The following is a 20,995-nucleotide window of genomic DNA, read 5'->3' on the forward strand; positions in this document are numbered from 1 at the left end:
ACAATTTTGCATCATTTATTGTAAATATGAGGATTTTAAAAACTATGAATTCATTACATCCCACATACATCATAGGGAAAATCCTATTTTTTCAAGATGCTACCTATAGCCATGGCTAAATGCCTCATACAATTTGCTAATAGACGACCAAAATCCCCTTTCTCTTCTTCTCCACCATACTTATAACAAATATATTTAAAGCTTGTTCATTACATGAGAACCTAATCCTTTTATCTTTTAATTGAATAATAAGTGTAAATATGAAATTGGGTTTTTCGTGACATTACAAAATAATGTTTATTCCTTTTGTGTAAGAATGATAGGGGATCGGTTTAATGAATGTCACAGACCCTTAAGCAATCATCAACTCTTTTTCGATGGGGCTTCAAAAGAAAATTCAGGAGAGGCATGAGCGGGAAGGGTTTGTATTGCCCCAATGGAGAAATATAAATGAAATTTACACAGGGTTTAGGAATCACATCGAACAATCAAGTTGAGGCCTTAGCCTTCTGGAAAGGACTGAAAATGGCCTGCTCTAGGGGATTCCACCACATAAGTCTGATTGGAGACTCAATGATTGTCATTCAAATATGCCTCAAAATTAAAGATCAAAAGGAAGAATATCTTCCCCCTATATTCCTCCGTATAGGGATTCTCTTCAAAATTTTGGAAGTTTTTGACATATATCATGTTAAGAGGGAAAAAAATCAAATTGTTGATGAACAAGCAAATAGAGGTGCCAATTTAGAACAAGGGATGGTTATTTTGGATCAAGGGGACCCAATCACATGCCATATTCCATGAGAACAAAAAATCGTTGATTAAGGTCTCTTACGGTGTCGAAATATTTGGAATTAGTATTTGACAAGCCATTATATGTCCTTATTAAATGTATTGCATGACAGGATCACATCGGGTGGTAATATAAGCTGCAGGATTGTCATAGGAGGATCACTAACTGAAAACGATAGGGGATTGAGGCCATGACACATGACAAGTGGAGCTAGATTGAGATAACATTTAATCTTTGTCTCAAAGGAAGAAGAGACATTACTCTTATCGAGCTAAAGCAGTTAATGAAAAACATGTCTAAGGTTGGAGTAGCGATAGTGGGAATGGAGTTTTAATCCGAATGTGCTTAGAGACAAGATATTCACAGTCAATGTGAAAAGATGTTTACAAAAAGAGGCAAGGATCAAATAAAGTATATCAAGCACCTTCTACAAAATTTGAGAATGCAAGTGATTCAAATTCAGGGTCAAATGGTTTGCAAAATGGCTTCATCCAACACAAATGGTAATGACGCTCTTTCTAAGGAACAAATGACTTCACTCAAGGATGAGATCTCAGTGCTCATAGCTAAGCCAGGGGAACAAATTATCTAGGAAGCTCATTCTCATTTTATAGTGGTGTCCAATAATCTTACAGGAATCCAAAAGGATGTAGATCGCATTCAACTTTTAGTGGGCAAATATTTGGCAACCAAATTGATTAACCTTAATCTTAAAGTTGACAACATGGAATTCATGGTGGAATCAACCAAGGTGGGAATTATGAAGGAAGTTTTCGGGCTTGATGATGCATCTTCGTCCAATGATTAGTTCATCATGCAAGTGGATGAAACACAAGGAGCGAAAGCGGCGTCCCCCTTTCAGGAGGCCAATGAACAAGCGACATGGAAAGAAAGTCCTCGCGAGGATATGGTGAGTAACAGATAGCATTTTATACAATAATTGTTTATGTAAATGTTTTTTTGTTTTGTAGATATTAGTGGAGTCTTTTGGAGAAGTTATAGGATAAATGTAGTTAGAATCATAGCTTAGAATATGGAGGGTGGCCATAGGATACATCTTGAACAATTTTGGATCAGACTTGAAAGTGTGCAATCTTTGAATTTAAAGGTGTTGGCTTGATTCAAGTTTGATTAATGCAAAGCTACCCTTTCCTTTAAAAAAAATAATGTTTAGCTCAATAATTGTAAAAATCTCATAAGCCAACTATATGCAAATTTGAGAAAAATTATTTAATTCTAGGCATTAAAAACATGGTCTGAATCACGATTGGGTGACTTAAGGAAATGCATGCCAATCCATATAAAAGAGTGTTGTGTGGAATATAAGTGTACATGGTTAAATTAATCGACATTGTATACAAATATCACATTATGAATTTTCCAAACTACACTTTAGTTGCACACAATGAATCCACAAATTCAATGCTTTCACTACCATGACCAATTTTACTAAAATGCACACTCAAGCTTCATTACACATTTAAATTTAGCTTTTCAAATTATTTAGTGTCCCTAATTATTTACATTACCTTCTTATAATAAGTTAGGTTTGTGATCCCAATAAGAAAAGTTAGTTGCTACAGAAAAACAAGAAATGGACTCTCTTGTCAAAGACGTGGAAATAAGCATCACACATGACATTTTGTAATGCAAGTAAATCATGTGAAAATGATTTCTTGAGAAAAAAATGGTATCATGTTGGAGATTAATACAAACACAAATCCTTAAATGGTGTTAACATATCCCATGAGAATGTTATAATCCTTCATAAATGACAATTTGTTGTTTCTAATACTTTTGGAAAATTTGAAGATATGGACACTAAAATAAAATTATCCACATTGGGTGATTTTCTATTTATAAAATGAAGGATTACTTGAACCTTATAATCCACTGAAGACACATTACAGAGAGTTAAAATAAGAAACATATCTAATTAGTTGCAAAAATCAACTTGGTTCATACAAGATCATTGCCTAAATGAAAGATTTCTTGCATCACACACAAATTATCTCACCATAACAATGATTATTTGTACATTTCTAAAAATATTTCTCTTCATTTATATATTATTTCACTGCATCATAAGAATCAATTTGTCAATGCATAAAGTATCCATTTCACCATCATGTAAAGGAAATTCCACTTTGGAATCTACATAAAAACATTAAATCTAGTCTTAAAGCTTCTCCACTATTATTACTAAAGTTCATATGACAACAATTTCTAGAGGTATTTTTGAGAGGGCATCTATCTGCAATATTGCAATAATAGTTATCAAAGCTTAAATCAATTAATACATATGAGTCATTTTTCCACCTATCCCTCTTATTTTTCCATTAATATTGGTTATCTGAGTAACATAGTTGTTAATATTAATGAGAAATTAATAAAGAAATACAATATATAAATTTAAAATCAAATTATAAAATAAACTAAAATTATGTTTTTTTTATAATTAGTATATTCGCTAATTTAAAGTTATGCTTATTTATAAGTATTACATCAAAATAAACAAATTATTTCTTCATTCTCTGTTATAAAGGTGCATAGGAAAGCCTTTAGGTAAATAAGGTAATGGAAAATATGAGGGATGTTGATCAGCAAGTGCTTCCCATCTGCAATATACATAATAACAATAATCAATATAATTGTTAATTTTAAAATGTTTTCATAATAATTATATTGTCTATGCTTTGAATTAAATGTTTATAAAATATAGTTAATTTATAAAAACATTTTTAGTAATGATGATCTAAAGTTTTAAATATTGTAAAACATATGGAAAGAGGAGAAATAAACCTGAATCTTGTGATAAATATGTGAAGGAAAAGTGCCAATTCAAGCCTAGCAAGATGGGACCCTGGACAAAGCCTAGCTCCCCCTCCAAAAGCTGAAAATAAGTGATTATTCGATACATCCTGAAAATTTATGGATAAGTTTAGTTATGTAATTATTTTACCATATAAATTTTCAATTTAGAGCGCATCATAAATATGAACCTACTTGATCCAATTCCCATCTCCATGGATTAAATGTAAGAGCTTCATTGTGGAACTTTTCATCTAGATGGGTTGCAGTCAAAAAAGCAAAGACCACCCATCCTTTTGGAATGAGACAATCTATAAAACACATTGATCAAAATTATGTTAACACCAACAATTTAATACACATGATTAAGTAAAAATATTTGGAAAAAGTATGTAACCGTGAATAAAATCTACCAAATAAAAACTCAACAATACCTTTCACTTTAGTGTCTTCTTTAGTTTCTCTAAACACCCCAGGGGCAAAGTTATCTAGTCGAAGTGTTTCATTTATAACCTGTAAAGAATGAAATTGAAATCACAACCTTTATATCCATATTCCATAGTTTGGATCATAAAATAAATATTGTTTTTTAATAGTTATTAAAAAAACTTTTCTAATCACTTTAACAAGGCTAACAAATCTCTAATCATATCCTTTCTAATAACGTCCTTGTTAATAAGAATTGAGTGGAAAAAAAGTAATAATTTACATACACATTGAGTGAATTTCATTGATTTATAATCATCCCACTCCAATTTCTTATGACCACCTTTGGCTTTTAATATAGCATCATGTTCTTCCTATCATATCAACATAAAATACTTCATTACATAATTTTATAAATCAAAAAATTTAATAAGCATAAAAATTGAAAATGAAAAACTATAAACACTTTCATCCCTTCCAATTCACTTCACATAATAAATAAATATTTGAAAACAAATATATTCTATACATATACTTACATTTATTTGATTTAATGAATTTATACTTACTTTCATTTGAGTCAATGCTTTGGGACAAGTTGTGAGAAACTTGATAGCAAATGTCATGGCTCTAGAAGAAGTCTCATGTCCAGCAAAGAGCAAGAATAATATAAAATCACAAATAATTTCATCAGAAATAAAGTCTTCGTCCAAAAGTTTAGTTAACAGATCTTTGTGAACAATATGAGGATGATCCCTTCTCTCTTTTATCATGTTGGAAATCTTTCTTATGAGGACCTCCCTTGCCTACAACATCATAAAATGAGGTTATTTCAATTCTTCAAATCTTTATTTCACAACTATAATAACAAAGTTAATGAACAACATCATAAAATAAAGTTATCCCAATTCTTCAAATCTCTATTTTCATAACTATAAAAATAAAATGAGATTATTTCAAATTTTCAGATTTTTTTTTCTTGATAATTATAACTATAAAAATAAAATTAAAATCAAGTTATTTCAATTCTTCAGATTCCTATTTTGAAAACTATAAAAACAAAGTTATTGTGCAGTTTTAATTCATTAAAACCTTATTTTTTAAGAACTATAAAACTTCCCTTATATTAAAGGTATTTTATAAAACTTGAGTTATATTAAGGGTATTTTACAATTTTAATGAGATACCTACCTTGAGTCCCTTTGCATAAGTAGAACCAGGAATTTTGATGGGAATGGCGATCACTGCATTGGTATAGTCAACGAATAGCTCGCAAATCTCATATGTCTCTTTGGAAGGAGATAAATCGAGCAGTTGTTTGGCCATCAAGTTGAGAACCATCTACACCAACAAATAATTAATTAGTAATAGTTCCTTGTATGAATTACAAAATAAATGTGAACTTAATTGAATTTAAAGGCGTTTATGGAGGAATTAGCAATAGTTCCTTTATGAATTACAAAATAAATTCGACCTTAATTGAATTTGAACTTAATTGAATTTAAAGGCGTTTATGGAGGTGGAGCAATGGTAGGGAGGGTAAAAAATCCAGAATTTGGGCAAAAAATTTCAAAAAATCATGCAGTAGCGGTGTTTGAATCATGTTTTTGATAATGGAAATGAATTCAGCACTATCAAAAACCTCTAGGTCACAACAAATATTGAAGATTGACAACTATAACTAAGATTTATTAAATTTCCTGCAAGATTCTATCAAAATATGACAGGAATTTCCATGATTTTCAAGACAAAAAAAACATATCAAAATATGACAGGAATTTCCATGATTTTCAAGACAAAAAAAACAGTTTGGTTAGACTATAGCAGTTGAATTAAGTTGTAAATTTGAACATATAGCAGTTGAATTAAGTTGTAAATTTCGAACATATTTTATAAGTTGATCATACTTCTTTAATCACATTATCAAATTCCAAAATATTTCCCATATCTAAATTTAAATAAAAACTCAAATAAAAAAAATTAAATAAAAAAGAAAAAATTCACTTACCTGGTGACATTCATTCTGCAGAGAAATTTCCTTCTTGTCTACCCATCTATCCAGCGTGGAGTGAACGAGATTCTGGATTTCCTCCATGAAATCGAATTTCAGCCTCTCAAACCTCAGCAAATTCACCGCTATTCCATGGAGCTTCTTCTGCAGATCGCCATGCACCGAGAGCAGCCCGTAATCGCCTATCAAAGCTTTCAGTGCCTTTGGGTAATGAGCTTGAAAAAACCTCCCCTCGTTTTGCAGAACATACTTGTTGAACTGGGGATCCGATGATATAACTGCTTGGCTTCCAAATAAATGAGATACGAAAATGTCCGAATCGTATCTGTTATGTCAATATCCACATGAATGAATTTTATATTAATGCAGAGCCCTACGATATAATGGTATCTCCTGGTTCTGATATTCTGATGTCAATATTCATAATTGATTAATTCTGCTGTGAATATCAGTACTCAACTTATCTTCCCAAGACATAAAATTATATGATTTACCAATCTAAATCATAAATACTACACCAAATCTAAATCATTCTTATATTTCAAAAAAATACAGAGTACAACTTATCTTTTCCATAAACAAAAAATTCTATGATTTACCCATCTAAATCATATATTTCTCTTCCCAAGACAAAAAAATTCTATGATTTACCAATCTAAATCATTCTTACATTTCAAAAAAATACAGAGTACAACTTATCTTTTCCATAAACAAAAAATTCTAAGATTTACCAATCTAAATCATATATTTCAAAAATTTGACAGTGTACAGACAAAAAATTCTATGATCTACCAATCTAAATCATATATTTCAAAAATTTGACAGAGCACACAGTGTATTTTGTGGAAAAATTACCCATTACTATATTGGTATATTTTGGTGCTCAACTTAATTCGCTTGTAAATTTCAGAAAATCAATTTTCAACCATTTTCAAAACAAAAAAATTTGTGATTTACAATTCTAAATGATTCTTGAAATTTTGTGATTTACAATTCTAAATGATTCTTACATTTCAAGAATTTGACAGAATACAGAGTATTTTAGGGGAGATTATACTTATTATTATATCGGTATATTTTGGTGTTTAACTTAATTGGATTGTAATTTTTAGAAATGTTTTTTTTTTAATTTTAGTAAGACTACATTTTTATTATGTCCAATTTTTCCCTCTTGGGGATAGCACAAGACTTGAACCCAAGATCATCTTTATTGTGTCTAATTTCTCACCCTCAGTAGATAGCACAAGATTTGAGCCCAAGTTCTCGGCAAGGGCTAACCAGCCTGCCATAGGGCATTAAATGTCCAGGTATATGCATGTTCTATAACAAAATAACACATAGTCCTTGGTGGCTACATAAATTAAAAGTAAAGGCTGTGTGTTATTTTGTTATAGAGCATGCATATACCTGGGCATTTAATGCCCTATCGCAGGCTGGTTAGCCCTTGCCCAAGTTCTCACCCTCCACGGATAGCACAAAATTTGAACCCAAATTTTCACTAACACAAGATTTGAACAAATTTTCACTAACACAAGATTTGAACCTAAAACTTCTAGTTCCGGTTGGGTAAAACTTCATTTCCATGACCATTACCAATTAAACTACCCAAACAGACATTTCCAAAAATATTTTGAAATCTAAAATAAAATTAATTATTTGAACTTACTTCAGATTCTTCAATTTAAATGAGATCTATTATTTGAAACCATCATATTTTGAAATATTATAACCCGATTTTTGATATTATTTCAACCATGAACTTATTTTTTATATTATTTCAACCCAACAAACTCTGCACTCCACATTGATAAATCTCCTCTGTACTGCACATTGATCAAATTTTGAAAAAAAACTCTTTTGCTATAATTTCAACCAAACAAACGCCTGTGCACTAGGGGAGGGTCGCCAATACATGTGCGCCCTCCCCGCCACGTCAGTTTACCACGCGTCAACCCACATGGCTCCGGTACGACACCTGTCCATCGTGGAGCTGGCCGTGTGGGCTATCACCTCGCGTCTTAAAACTCCTCCTTCGCGCCATTTGAAAGGTTGGTCTGGGCTCATTTCTGCGATGTTCCATTTTCCCTTTGTCTTTCTGCTCGGGGCCGGTTGTTGGCCGAAGCCCCCCCCCGAAGATGGCGCGGGACGGCCCTATAACCTGCGCGCATGGTGGTTAGAACGTGTGTTGGGGGAATGCTCTGTTCGGTTGACAGGGTTTGTATTGTTGCGCGCAGAGTCGTTTATTCGTGTGCTGGTGCGAAGGTTTGATGGAGTTTCAGGGTTTCTGGCTGGGACAGCGGTTCTGCTTTTCTTGTGCTTTTCCGCCTGGATTTCTTGGTCATTCTGGAATGCAAGTTGTTTAACATGGAATGCCGGTTGTTTAGCATTTCTCTGGTGGTGGTCTTATTCGGCGATTTTGTTGTTTTGAGAGGAGTCGGTCGCCATTCTACTGAGCTTGAGGTAACATAGGATTTTTCTGTTTTGCTCTGCTGTTTTTGTTGTTTTTCTGATCTCTAATGGCTTTTTTCTTCCTGTTGCAGGTGTGGAAAAGGACGTTGCAGGTGTGGAGAAGGTCTGGCGAGCTGTGGGGAAGGTGGCGAGATGTGGGGAAGGTGGGGGAGGTCGGCGACCATCCATGGCCTGTAACCGGTAGGATTTTTAATCCTACCAGCTTTACTCTGTGTTTTTCAACACAAGCATCTCTAACAGGATATTTTGTGAACTTTCTATGGCATTTTATGGCATTATTTTGAGCATTTTTTTGAGGGTTTAGGGTTTTAGGCATTCTATGGCATTTTTGTTGTTTTAGGGTTTAGGGTTTTAGGCATTCTATGGCATTCTGTTTTTGCTGTTTTAGCCCTCAAAACGCTCTGTAGCTGCTCTCCCCTGACTTGCATAGCCGGCCCCGAGCAGAAAGACAAAGGGAAAATGGAACATCGCAGAAATGAGCCCAGACCAACTTTCGAAACTCTCTGTAGCTGCTCTCAATTGCCTTGTTACTGTGTTTGCTTTATAGATAAAAACGCTGCATTTTTATTGTCCCTGCTATTGTATCTTTTTCATTTGGCATATGAGGGTTTCTCTTTTCTTTCATAGAGTTCTGAGTGCTCTGCTTCGTGCTATTGTTTGTTTTATATTCGACTGCTCGGAGGGGAAGGCTCTTCTAAAGCCTCACTAAACCCTTACGAAGCTTCTTCGCAGACTTGTTACTCAGGTTGCTCTCTGGGCTACAGTGTTGTAGTTATGTATTTCTAGCCAAGAGCCTGGTAATTTCCTTGTCGGTAAATTATTGGTATTTTTAATCTCCTTTCTGGAAGTGAGACTTGTCAAGCGGCCTCGGCCCTTGTAGACATTCTGTATAAGTTATATGTTTTTTTTTTTTTTTCTAATGGACTTTGTATGGAAGCCGTGGACATTTTACGACCTTAATCACAGTTATACTGTTAATTTATTTATGGTTTCTTGAAGTCATAACTGTTATCTTGTTTCCTTCTATGAAAGTCTTATTCCGAATTTTACACACAAGTTGCATTCTCTATTATTTAAATTGACTTAAAAGCATTTCTCTGGATACTGTTTGAACGCTACTATTCTTGATTTACTCATTGTAGAATATTATGATTTCCTTATGCTGTAAAACCTTGCATAGTGCTAAGTTATTGAGATCGTTTTCACTTGTGACGGTGCATCTCTATTTGAAGGTTATTTTGTTTTTACAGCTGATGAGTTTATAAGTTAAGAAATGGGTAGGGTTTACTGTTTTATGAACAAAGCTTCTACTCTTTTATTTCCTTTTAATATCGCTCAGCTTTTACTAGCAAACTTTATAGGATTAAATCCTTGTCAGGGTTTTGTTAGAGTTTTGTCAGGGTTTTGTTAGAGTTTCCTTGTCAGGGTTTTGTTAGAGTTGAAATGCCCGATAATGCATGCAAAGAGATTGACCGTTCTTCATGAAGAAATAGGTTCGATATCTGCTTGAGTCGGAGTGTTGGTGTTTTCAACCTGTAACTCCAGTGTCTCTCAGTAGTTATGTCTTCGGTCAGGTCTTGAGTGGGCATATCAATTTGGAACAATTTCTGTTTTTTACACCTATGACCTGGAGCATATTTTTCATCACAATTATAGGAGAGTCCATTTCTTTGGTGGTCTGCCATTTGTGTTGGAGACAACCTTTGTACTTCCAAGGGATGTGTAGGAATTGTGCTAAGTTGGAATATTTGATTCTGCAAACAGATTTCTATGCACTTTTGAAACTTTTCTTCCTAGTTGCTTGGGGAACAGGGATATAAGGAGTGCAGAGCTATCGGGAGAGGAGAATGTGTTGATAATAGTGATATATTTGTAGGGTGCTGGTGTCCATTGTAGCTGTTGAATTGTCTAGATTGTGTACCTCTGAATGTAAATTTCTTGTAATATGTGAAAAGAATATTGAATCAAAACCCTCCTTGACCCGTATATAGCACATGACCTACTGAAATTTTAAATTTATGGAGTCGGTATAATCTCTATTCCAAAAAACATAATTATTGTTGCTTAGTTGCCATGCATTAGATATTGTGAACACTCTTATCAAGAGCCAATTCAATCCCTTTAAGAATGGCATGTGCTTCTGCCTGATTGTTGATCTTTCCTAAGGTTCATTCAAATTTTAAACTTTATTTATCTCCAGCGTTGATGACAAGACCCACAATTGCAGTTACCCTGGATTTCCTTTCGGTACACTGATTTCCTTTGAATCTCTCTTATTTTTGCAATGCCTAGTTTTGTGCAGGGAAGTTTAAATTACAGGAAAGCTTAACATGCTGTAGATTTTGAGCTCTGAAGCAATTTTGTGGGATTTTTGTATACCTACTGCTTTGGAATTTCCTTCTTACATGTATTAGAGGCAATTCATAATTTTTCTGTACCATAATACACTGTTATAGATCAATATTAACTCCAGAACTCATAAGTGTAAAAAGGGATCTAAAGAAACAGAGACATGATTCTCTTGATGCTTAAAAGATCCCATCTTAAGATGGGTCTACGCTGGTTTATATTTTGTAGATTTATAAATTATTGTAATTTTATTTTTATTTAGTTTTTATAATAATTTAGCTATTTTTAATTTTCCATTTTTACTCCAATTCTTTTTTCCCCCTCTAAGAAGGTTGTTGTAACTTTGCGTCAATTATAACAATTCATTAGTTAACCAAACAATTGTCATATGTGAATCACTCATATTGTCAAACAATTGATCTACTCATGAAGGAAAATGAAAAAGGTGAATAGGTGCTTAGAAAAGAATTAATGACTAAGCCACAATTCGTCATATAGCTGATTAGGTTACTGTGCACATAAATTTCTCTATCTTTTGGAAAGTTGATGTAACAAGATGGAACAATATGATTCTCATAGTTGTTCATCAACTGATTTGATTAATTTAGATACTTCCATCATTTTTACTGACACATATAAAAACACATGCTCTCTATAAGTTGGGCATACTCCACGGTGGACAGGTGTCGTACCGGAGCCATGTGGGTTGACGCGTGGTAAACTGACGTGGCGGGGAGGGCGCACATGTATTGGCGACCCTCCCCTAGGTGATTGATAAAAATCATAACTATGTTCTTTATTGTATTTCTAGTTTCCAGCAATGTAAAGTTCTTATTCATTCTAATTCAATCAATAACATGCTAAGTATAGAGTTCCTTACTACTAGTGCCTCGTACATTAGAAGCGAGCAGGAGGTGTTTCTAATTGTGAGTGTAGACTTCTATTCAGTGTTAAGTGATTGTAAACTTGCCTAGCACTGTCATCACATTATAACGGTCCACTTATTGGAGCCATAAGTGAGTTTAGAGCTTTGTACAGTGCGCACAGAATAACTTATAGAAATAGTTTTATCATAATTAATATTTTACAGAAAGACATATTCCATTGAAAATTTCTTATCAACACACAGTTAGGTTGCCACAAGAAATCACTACTAGGTTGTAAGCCAAAATGTTGCTGTGCCAAGAAAAAGATACAATCCATCCAAAATCCACATCATAATGTGGTTAGAACCGAAAACATATGACACCCCTATTCTTTATGGCCCTGAGAATCTTGAGTGCCAAAACTCCCCGAGTTACCTTCTTCAGCTAGGTAGGTTGGCCTACCAGTCAAGGGCTGATTAGGAAATGGTTGATTGTTGCCATATGATTGATTCCAATTTGCAGCTTCCAACCATGGAGGTATTGAGTACCCATACCTCACATTTGCACTACTGACCCCTGCATTAAGTGGAGGTGTGTAATGAGCATACAGAGAATTGACACCAGCTCTGGTAGGAACAAGGCAAGTGTGTAAACCCTCGGTTTGATAGTGGGGCACTTGAATGTTTATGAGATCTTGGAATAATGGTGTATTATCTGCAATGGAGTCCAATGAGTTTGAAATAATCCTAGTTTCATCAGCTATTCTTGTATCGTTGATCATCCCTTGTTCCTTTTCAAGCATTTGTTGTGCCTTTCGTTTTTCCTTTTCCTGTCTTGCCATTTGCTTTTGTTGGTCCTTAACTTGCCTTGCTTTATCTCTTTCAATCCTTTCTTCTGCTCGCTGTTGTGCTGCAACAATCCTTGCTGCCTTCTTCTCCTTGACCATATCCTTCTTTTTCTGTTTTAATTCTTGCATTTCAAGTTTCCTTTTTTCTGACTCAACTAACAGGTTTATATAGTCCTCTGAGGTGAGTAGCTGTGAGCTTCGGCCCAGATGAAGACTACCTGGTGCACCTTGCTTTTTTCTCATTGATACTCTCTCTACTGGTAGCTTTAGGAACCGTCCAAGTGTCTTCTCCACCCCTCCCACCTGCATGTCATTGCTTGGTACTTCCCTTTCAGTATCTGTTGGAACTGATTGAACCATATCATTATCTTCATTTGATGCCTCATTATGTCCTTCATCTTCTTCCATTGATCTATTGTCCACAAAAAAATGAACAATTTCACTGTTCAATTCTGCTGGTTGTGAGGGCATGTTCATGCTTTCTTCATTGGTTGCTGAGACACTATGTGCATTCATATTGATCATTGCTTCTGCTAGCCATGAAGGTGGGGTTACTTGGCTTGGCAATGTCAATTGGTCATTGTCAACTGCATGTTCAACAATATCATTAGCAATATCAGCAACAGGAATTTGATGTTCTTGAGTTGGTGGAACAATCTCCATGTTACTAGGAATTTGTTCATTGTTATATTGTGTTTCACATACAGTTTCATCATCTTCAGCATATAACTGTCCTTGAGACAGGGAAATCATATTACCAGCTGCAACAACATAATCTTGGTCATCTACTTCTTGCACTTCAACACATGTTTGGACATTCCCTTCTTCCTGACCATCCACATGAAACGCTTGGCTACAACCAGTATCATGCATAAGAGCATCATAGTTCAGTGGCCAGATTCCTGTCCTCCTAAAGCCAGCCTTGATATTTGATGGTGTCAAAGCCCTTTTAAAAGCTTTACTTGCAAGCTCTGCTAGCTCAAACCTTTTCACCTCAACCCCTGGATTCTTTGCCATCCATGCAGCACGCTCCGACCTGAAATAGTTCTTGAAAGGGCCAAACACACTAACATCAAGGGGTTGCAGCCTATGAGTGGTATGAGCGGGCAATGTCAACAGGTCGATGCCTAAATTGTTTGCTTCCTCAATTGTTTGTACAGCCATGTGGCTCCCATGGCCATCTAATATCAAAAGGTGTCTGTTATTAGGCGAGACGCCACCTGGTACCGATGCAGCAAAGTGAAAAAGCCAACTTAGAAACAGTTCTTTAGTCATCCATGCATGGGGATGTGCAGCCATGCATGCACCTGGTTCACAGTTCTGTATATAGTTTTTCAGTTGATTTTTACCTTTGAATAGATAAAATCCTGGGATTGAAGTACCAATTGCATTAACACAACATAAAATAGTTATCCACTCCCTGCTCTTGGGCAAAATCTTTGGCACATTTCGGCTCCCTCTCTTGGCAATTACCCGCATGCCACAATTCCTCCCTGCATGTAAACCTGTTTCATCACAGTTCCATATATGGTCTGCTCCATAAGAATGTTTATCATAAGCACTAGAAAGTGTGTCATAGAATTTTTGCACAACTGCAGGGCGCAAATTTAATGCTCTGTCTCTGTCAAGGCCCTCAGCAGTACGCAATACAAGTTCTGGATGCCTTTTTTTAAACCCAAACCACCATGATTTACCAGGAAACCCATCTTTGAATGGGTTTGGCCTCCCTTGACAGATTTGAGCAACTGTTGATTTGAGTTGTATCAACTCTAGCCCATGTCCCAGTTGGGCCATCTCTTTACACCACTCAACCACCTCGGCCTCCTCATCCTCAGTCATAACTGTAAGAGGCCCTCTAAGTTTTGTATGAGTCAGTCCATTTATCCAATAATGTATTGACGAGGGAGGAATACCATGTTTTTTTGCAGATGCCCGAACTGAGTATCCATTAAACTCTATGTCGTCAATTGCAACTAACATTTGTTCTTTTGTCCATCCTCTTATAGCACTGATCTTTTTAGTTGAGCTTGCCCCTTGGACTGTTGTTGATGGTGGTTCTGTGGCTGATGGTGTGTTAACATCAGCGGCTGTCACATGGTCATCTTCAACAATGTTCCCTGGTGCATTGCTGGCATCGACATCAGCTGGCCTGTCATCATCAGATGATGTGCATTGCAGCTGCGCACCCCTTGTCACTCTCCTGCCACTTCTCCTTGTACGAGCAGAGTAACTTCCTTTTGCCATAGATGCAACAACCTGTAAAATTATTGCATGCATTTAGACATTAGAATATATGTTAAATTATGCTTTATTACTTCTGCAAAAATTACTTTTCCTCTATTACAGGAAATTATCAACATGTATGTTGCATTTAGACATTTGAATATATGTCAAATTATGCGTTATTAATTCTGCAAAAATACTTTTCCTCTATTACAGGAAATTGTCAACATGTATGTCACTGTTTTCATAATGAGAGCAAATGTTTCACTTTCATAGGGCAGTGTCAGGATATGCGTATACATTAGGATACAGAGCTTGTTACATTAGGATATGCGTATACAGTGATTACAGTCTATCCATATGTATTACCTTAGGATATGCGTGTAGAGTGAGAACCCCGGGATATCATGTTGTATATTGATTAACTTGTCACCTTTGTATCTTATCTAAGCTTATGACAAGCTATGCAATTAGAACACAGTAGTTACACATGACTCTTTCTAACCATGCTTGTTTACCTAATCACTTGCTTGTCTCATTCTCATTACACTCGGCATAAGTAATAGCACAGATATTTTACAAGTAACATCATCTAAAGGTTGAACTATCAGTGCTAACCTAAGAAATACATGTATAGATATGATAAAGTACCTGTATCACAGGTTGGTTATCTCCCTAATAGATTGGATTCAGCTTTAATATACATATAACATATGTAATTATACAGAGCTTTGTTCTAGCTCACTCATAGATAAGGGTGAACTGAAACCATGCTTTGTTCTAGCTTTGTTCTAGCTCACTCTAGCTCAACGAGGTGAAAAGATATGAAGGCCAATAAGACGGTCATCTGCTATGTTACTTATAATTGTGTTTTCTCATTATCCAAAATCTTACAGTCATCTAATTCAATAAAGAGAAATGGTCATCCGCTCGGGCTTCCATTCTAAGAAACCATTCCTCAGTTCTATGGTCCATTCACCAGTAGTAGAAATTCACTTATTTGCACTCTTTCGACTCAATATCAAAATTTTTGCTTTCTCAATAGCTTCATGCTTCTGAAAATACATGTCTTTCGATTATGTTTCAATGTGATGTCTCAATGATGATTGTCAAGGTCTGAAAATATGTGAAAAATTACTAAGTTTATTAGAGTCATTAAAGTTACAATTCGTTTTTGTTCTATGTTTTAACTCATTCTGCATAGAACCCAAGCCATAATAATCGCTCAATTCCTGTAAGCTAAGGTTCAAGGTTCAATTCCTGTTAGGTAAACAAGCTATGACTACAGTACTAGCACGACATACATAACATTTGGACATACGTAACATTTGTGATATGTAAGTTGTAATCCCTATGAAGCTGATGATCGAATAATTCCTGTAAGCTAACCTTCAATTCCTATAAGGTAAGCAACCTGTGACGTTGATTAGATGGATACGACTGTATTCAATAGGTTAACTGTATAAGCTAGAACACATACATAAACTCTGTATAAAAAAGGTTAACTGTAACTGTATAGGTTAACTGTCACCACCCTATGGACAGAACTGTAATGTAAGAAATCTGATAAATGAATGGACAGAACTGTAATGTAAGAAATCTGATAAATGAAAACAATGAAAACAGAACTGTAATGTAAGAAATCTGATAAATGAAAACAATGAAAACAGAACTGTAAGAAGAATGAGTTGTAATTCATAAAACTAACTTGAATATATTGGCCACTGTTTTGTGATGTTGTCTTCAAGTTTGCTGAATAGTTTGAAAGCATAAGATGCAACTTCAACAGTGGGTGGACTTCTTTTATAGTTTTGGGGACTTGATTTTAATTGGTGGACATGGATGCACATGGATTGCAATGGCTTCTTTTTGAATGTGTGGTATGGATTTAATTTGCTGTGATCTAATGGTTGGGAATTGTTTATTTGTTGATCCATGTGCTTTGATCTGTTTTAATGAGAAATAGAATGAGTTGGGTGTCATTTATTGCAGTTATTGGGTCTGGGTGTCATTTATTGAACAAAATGGATGTAATTGTTATTGGGTTGGGTGTCATTTATTGAACAAATTGGATTTAATTGTTGATGGGTTGGGTGTCATTTATTGAACATAGGGTGTTTAGTTGTTGAACAACTCAATAGTTATGGCTGACATACATTCCTTTTGTTATGTGCAGGTAGGCATATTTATTTGCGATGCAAAGTTGCAGTTCTGATGAGTGGGGGTTGAAGTGACTGCTGTTTTGTACTTCTGGAATAGACCAGTTTGGAAGCCTTTATGGCTCTAGCTGTTTTCTACTTGGGTCAATATGTTTTGCAATATTAAGTAGTAAAATACTATTTATGGACAGTTGTGGGCCCAGTCAATGTATGGGTGATTTTTGGACATAATTTAAAACTTATTTATACATAATGTTATTTATTTCTGTTTAAATTTTGGTTTCAAAAGTCTTAATCACTGGTGGTTTGGTGGGACCAGTATTATATCAACTACTGGTCCCTGCACAATATTAGGAATCCCTCCCCTACACATTGATAAAACCCCTCTGTACTGCACATTGCTAAAAGTTCAAAAGAAAACAAACGAAGCAAAACACACACAGAGCTTATTACCTTTTCTCTCTGTCGTCGATGAATTGTCTGGGACGATTGCTGGTCATGGAGCGATAATAACTGTAGGTTTCGCCAATCAGCGGCCATCCAGTCGAACCAGGAGGCAGATGGACCTCCTGATTCTTCTCATTATTAGTCTTTCTCTGGCCTCCCTGGGCATTCCACCACCTGTAAATAAGGTGGAGGAGCGCCACCGCTACGGTGAACACCACCAACAGTAATGATATTTGGTCTGCCATTGGCGCCTCGTTAATCCTATCAGTGGATATTGGTTCTGATGCAGGAGAACTTTTAGCCCCGGTGGGCTCTTTATGGCGCTTGATTGATTAATGAGATAGATGGTTAGCTGGAGATGTCGGCCGCTTCTACTGTGTATAGATCCCAAAATTTGTCGTATTTCAGGTAATTTATTTATTATTATTTGCATAAATCCAAAAGTGACTTCCTTCTATTTTAATCAAGATTCTAAAATTTGTCGCATCCGACGAAATTAGACATATTGTAGAATTCAAAAGTTGGTCTTACCTACATTTTCTATCCATATTCTTAGCAAAACTCAAAAATTTGTCTTACCTGCATTTTTCATCAATATTCTTACAACATTCATTAAATTTAAATTTATTTCACTTTAATTTAGGTTTAGATTGGTATTAATAATTTATTAAATTTCAATTTTTATATTATTTTTAATTTATTTTATATTAATACAGTTGTAAAAATTAAATAACTGATAAATATTGATAAACATATTTTATAAGAAAAAATAATAATTTTTTTTTACATTTATATATATATATATATATATATATATATATATATATATATATATATATATATATATATTTATTACTCGAGCCATGTCTTCATCGTCTGCAGACCCTGCGAAAACCGGCATTCCAGAGGAGCCCACTACTGTCGAGGGTTCGGCTCCCGTCGAGGGCGAAAATCAAAGTGCCCCCCCTTTTGAAAATAGTACTGTTAGTGCCGCCGAGCCTAGCACCCCGGACTGTCCAGAGGCCGGGACAGGAACTGCGGCTGACAGGCAAGAACTCTGTAATGGAGGAGCTGCAGCTGACGAGCAAGAACTCTGTAATGGAGGAGCTGCAGCTGCCGAGCAAGAACCCTGTAATGGAGAAGCTGCAGCTGCTGAGCAAGAACCCTGTAAGGGAGAAGCCGCGACTGCTGAGCAAGAACCCTTCCCTAAAACCCTGGAAGATGCGGAAGCTCTGTTTCAAAAAGGCTGCGATGCATTGAAGGTTGATGACCTTGTTGAGGTCGTCGACTCTCTGAGCCGTGCACTGGAAATCAGATCCGCCGCTGATCAATCAGATCGGGCTCTCATCAAACAGATCGGCCAAGATCTTGCAGGTCTGCTCCCCCGGATGGGAAATAGCCACGGCAGATCTGATCTAGAAAGCTCAAGAAGCCCTGGCATGGGGTCAAGGCCCTTATCTGACTCCTTTCAGATCCAAGTCTCTCAGCCTGCAGGAAGAACCATCATGCAATGGGTTAGCCCTTCAGATCTGGTGCAGGAACTCAAACTGAATCTAGAGCGCAGAATGGGGATCCCATCAAGCCTTCAGCGACTTCTCTTTCAAGGTAAACAACTTGAAAACCCTCTTCCCCTCTCTGCTTACAGCATCTCCAGGAACAGCTCTGTGGTGGTAACCCTTCGTTTGAGAGGAGGTGCAGCGGGACAGTCATCCTCTACTCTCGGCCCTTCTCATACAAAGACGCAGTTCACTCTGAGAACCCCAAACCCCCGGAAGCCCTTAAATCTAAGGCCTTCTTGGTTGACAAGATTGAAGAAGTTCCCTCTGTTGAACTCATACATGAAGATCTGGCTTCCCATCTTCAAGAATTTGCAGAAAGAGCCATCATTTGCAGATTTAATGGATTGTGGCCGCGATCTCAGGATCTCTATGCATGGATCCATGCAAACTGGACACATCATTGTAAGATCTTTTTTTGTTCGAAAGGTTACTTCATTGTTCTATTTGATAACAGTAAGCATTATGAAAAGGCCTTAGCAGAGGGCCCTTGGTTCATGGGAACTGCAGGGCTATTCTTGACTCCTTGGTTCCCAGATTTTGATCCAGCTACTGCAGTCATTACTAAGACACCTGTATAGATGCGGCTTCCAAAATTACCTGCCCACCTATGGAGTACTCGTGTCTTCAGAGCTATAGGAGACACCTTGGGTAGCTTCATTTGTGGAGATTTATGGTGGGAATCCAAAGGTCTCTACTCATATGCAAGAGTATGTGTGGAGTTAAACCTGAGCAAAGGACTACTAGAACAAATCAATCTCAAGATAAACGACTTTGTCTGGACCCAGACACTGGATTACGAAAATACTGCTTTTCGGTGCCGCCATTGCCACCAATCTGGGCATTTGCAGAATACATGCCCATCCCGCCCGGCAAAAAAGAACAAGGCCAACGTCTCCAAGCCCAAGTCCAAACGATGGGCTCCTTGCTCTCCTCCTCCAGTCGTGGATTCTGATTCCTCCAGCTCTGAAGATGAAGACAGCGATGAAGAATTGAATCAGGCCCCTCATTCCGTGGCCCCTTCCACCGATGGTCTGGCGCCTTCCTCTGACTCAGCCAATGCTCAGAAACGTGTCCATTTGTCCTCCTCCTCTGATTCAGAAAAGGAGGGCTCCCCTGTGGAGGACCCCAATCTTCAAGTTGTTATCGCTCATCCACCCCAAAATGGTTGGGTTGAAGTTAAAAAAAGGAAAGGGAAAAAGCTTCGTGTTGAAGCCTCTACCCTTTCAGGGTAGGAATCAATGCTTCTTTAGGCTCCCAGTGACTTGTTGTAGCTCCTTGCTTGCTTAACTCCTTCTCCGGAACCGAGGTTGATAGTCCTATCATTTCCGGTTGCCGGTTTCCTGCCTCTCTGGAATGTATCCTCTTGTACAATATTTTTTGCTTAATAGAATTAGTCTTAATTCAGAAATATATATATATATATATATATATATATATATATATATATATATATATATATATAACTATACTCAACTTAGAATGAAGTCAATTTATTAAATGGAAAGAGCTCTTATTTATTAATATGATAAACAAAAATCTAAAAATATCAATTATTTTCTTCCTTTTGATTTCAAAAGTTTATCTTACCTACATTATCTATCAACATTCTTACAAAACTCATTAAATTTAAATTTATTGCACTTTAATTTATGTTTACGTAGATACATAATTTAGCGATTTACTAAATTTCATTTTTTAAATTGCTTTTTAATTTAATATTATATTAGTTTAGTTATATAAATTAAATTGTTCATGAATATTGATGTGTGTCTTTTTGAAATATATATATATATATATATATATATGGATGGCTAAAATGGTGTCAACCTACTTTTCTTTTAATTAGATTAAGTCATAATTAGACTAAGTCTAGAATGGAACCAGGTTGTTTACTGAATAGAAAAGCACGTTTTTATATGAAAGTTTTATTTATTAATATGATGAACATAAATCCAAAAGTGTCAATTATTTTATATCTTTTTTATTTCAAAAGTTTGTCTTACCTACATCTTCCATCAATATTCTTACAAAACTC

At 35.8% G+C, this 20,995-nt stretch overlaps 1 protein-coding gene across 1 annotated transcript; it reads right to left on the bottom strand.

Annotated features, from left to right (window-relative positions):
* Window positions 1–3,200: 3,200 nt before the first annotated feature.
* LOC149225779 (abietadienol/abietadienal oxidase-like) lies at window positions 3,201–17,716 on the bottom strand. Its single transcript, XM_089377310.1, has 9 exons — window positions 17,408–17,716; window positions 6,039–6,366; window positions 5,222–5,371; window positions 4,600–4,836; window positions 4,318–4,404; window positions 4,039–4,117; window positions 3,800–3,915; window positions 3,596–3,714; window positions 3,201–3,411 (listed from the first exon to the last, which is right to left on the bottom strand). Exons 1-9 carry the CDS (start codon window positions 17,644–17,646, stop codon window positions 3,321–3,323), a joined length of 1,446 nt encoding a protein of 481 aa, XP_089233436.1. The 5' UTR covers window positions 17,647–17,716; the 3' UTR covers window positions 3,201–3,320.
* Between the last annotated feature and the right edge of the window lie 3,279 nt (window positions 17,717–20,995).

This window comes from Pinus tabuliformis, chromosome J (genome assembly GCF_031772625.1).
Source record: "Pinus tabuliformis cultivar Carrire ecotype Pingquan chromosome J, CPIR1, whole genome shotgun sequence".
NCBI lineage: Eukaryota > Viridiplantae > Streptophyta > Pinopsida > Pinales > Pinaceae > Pinus > Pinus tabuliformis.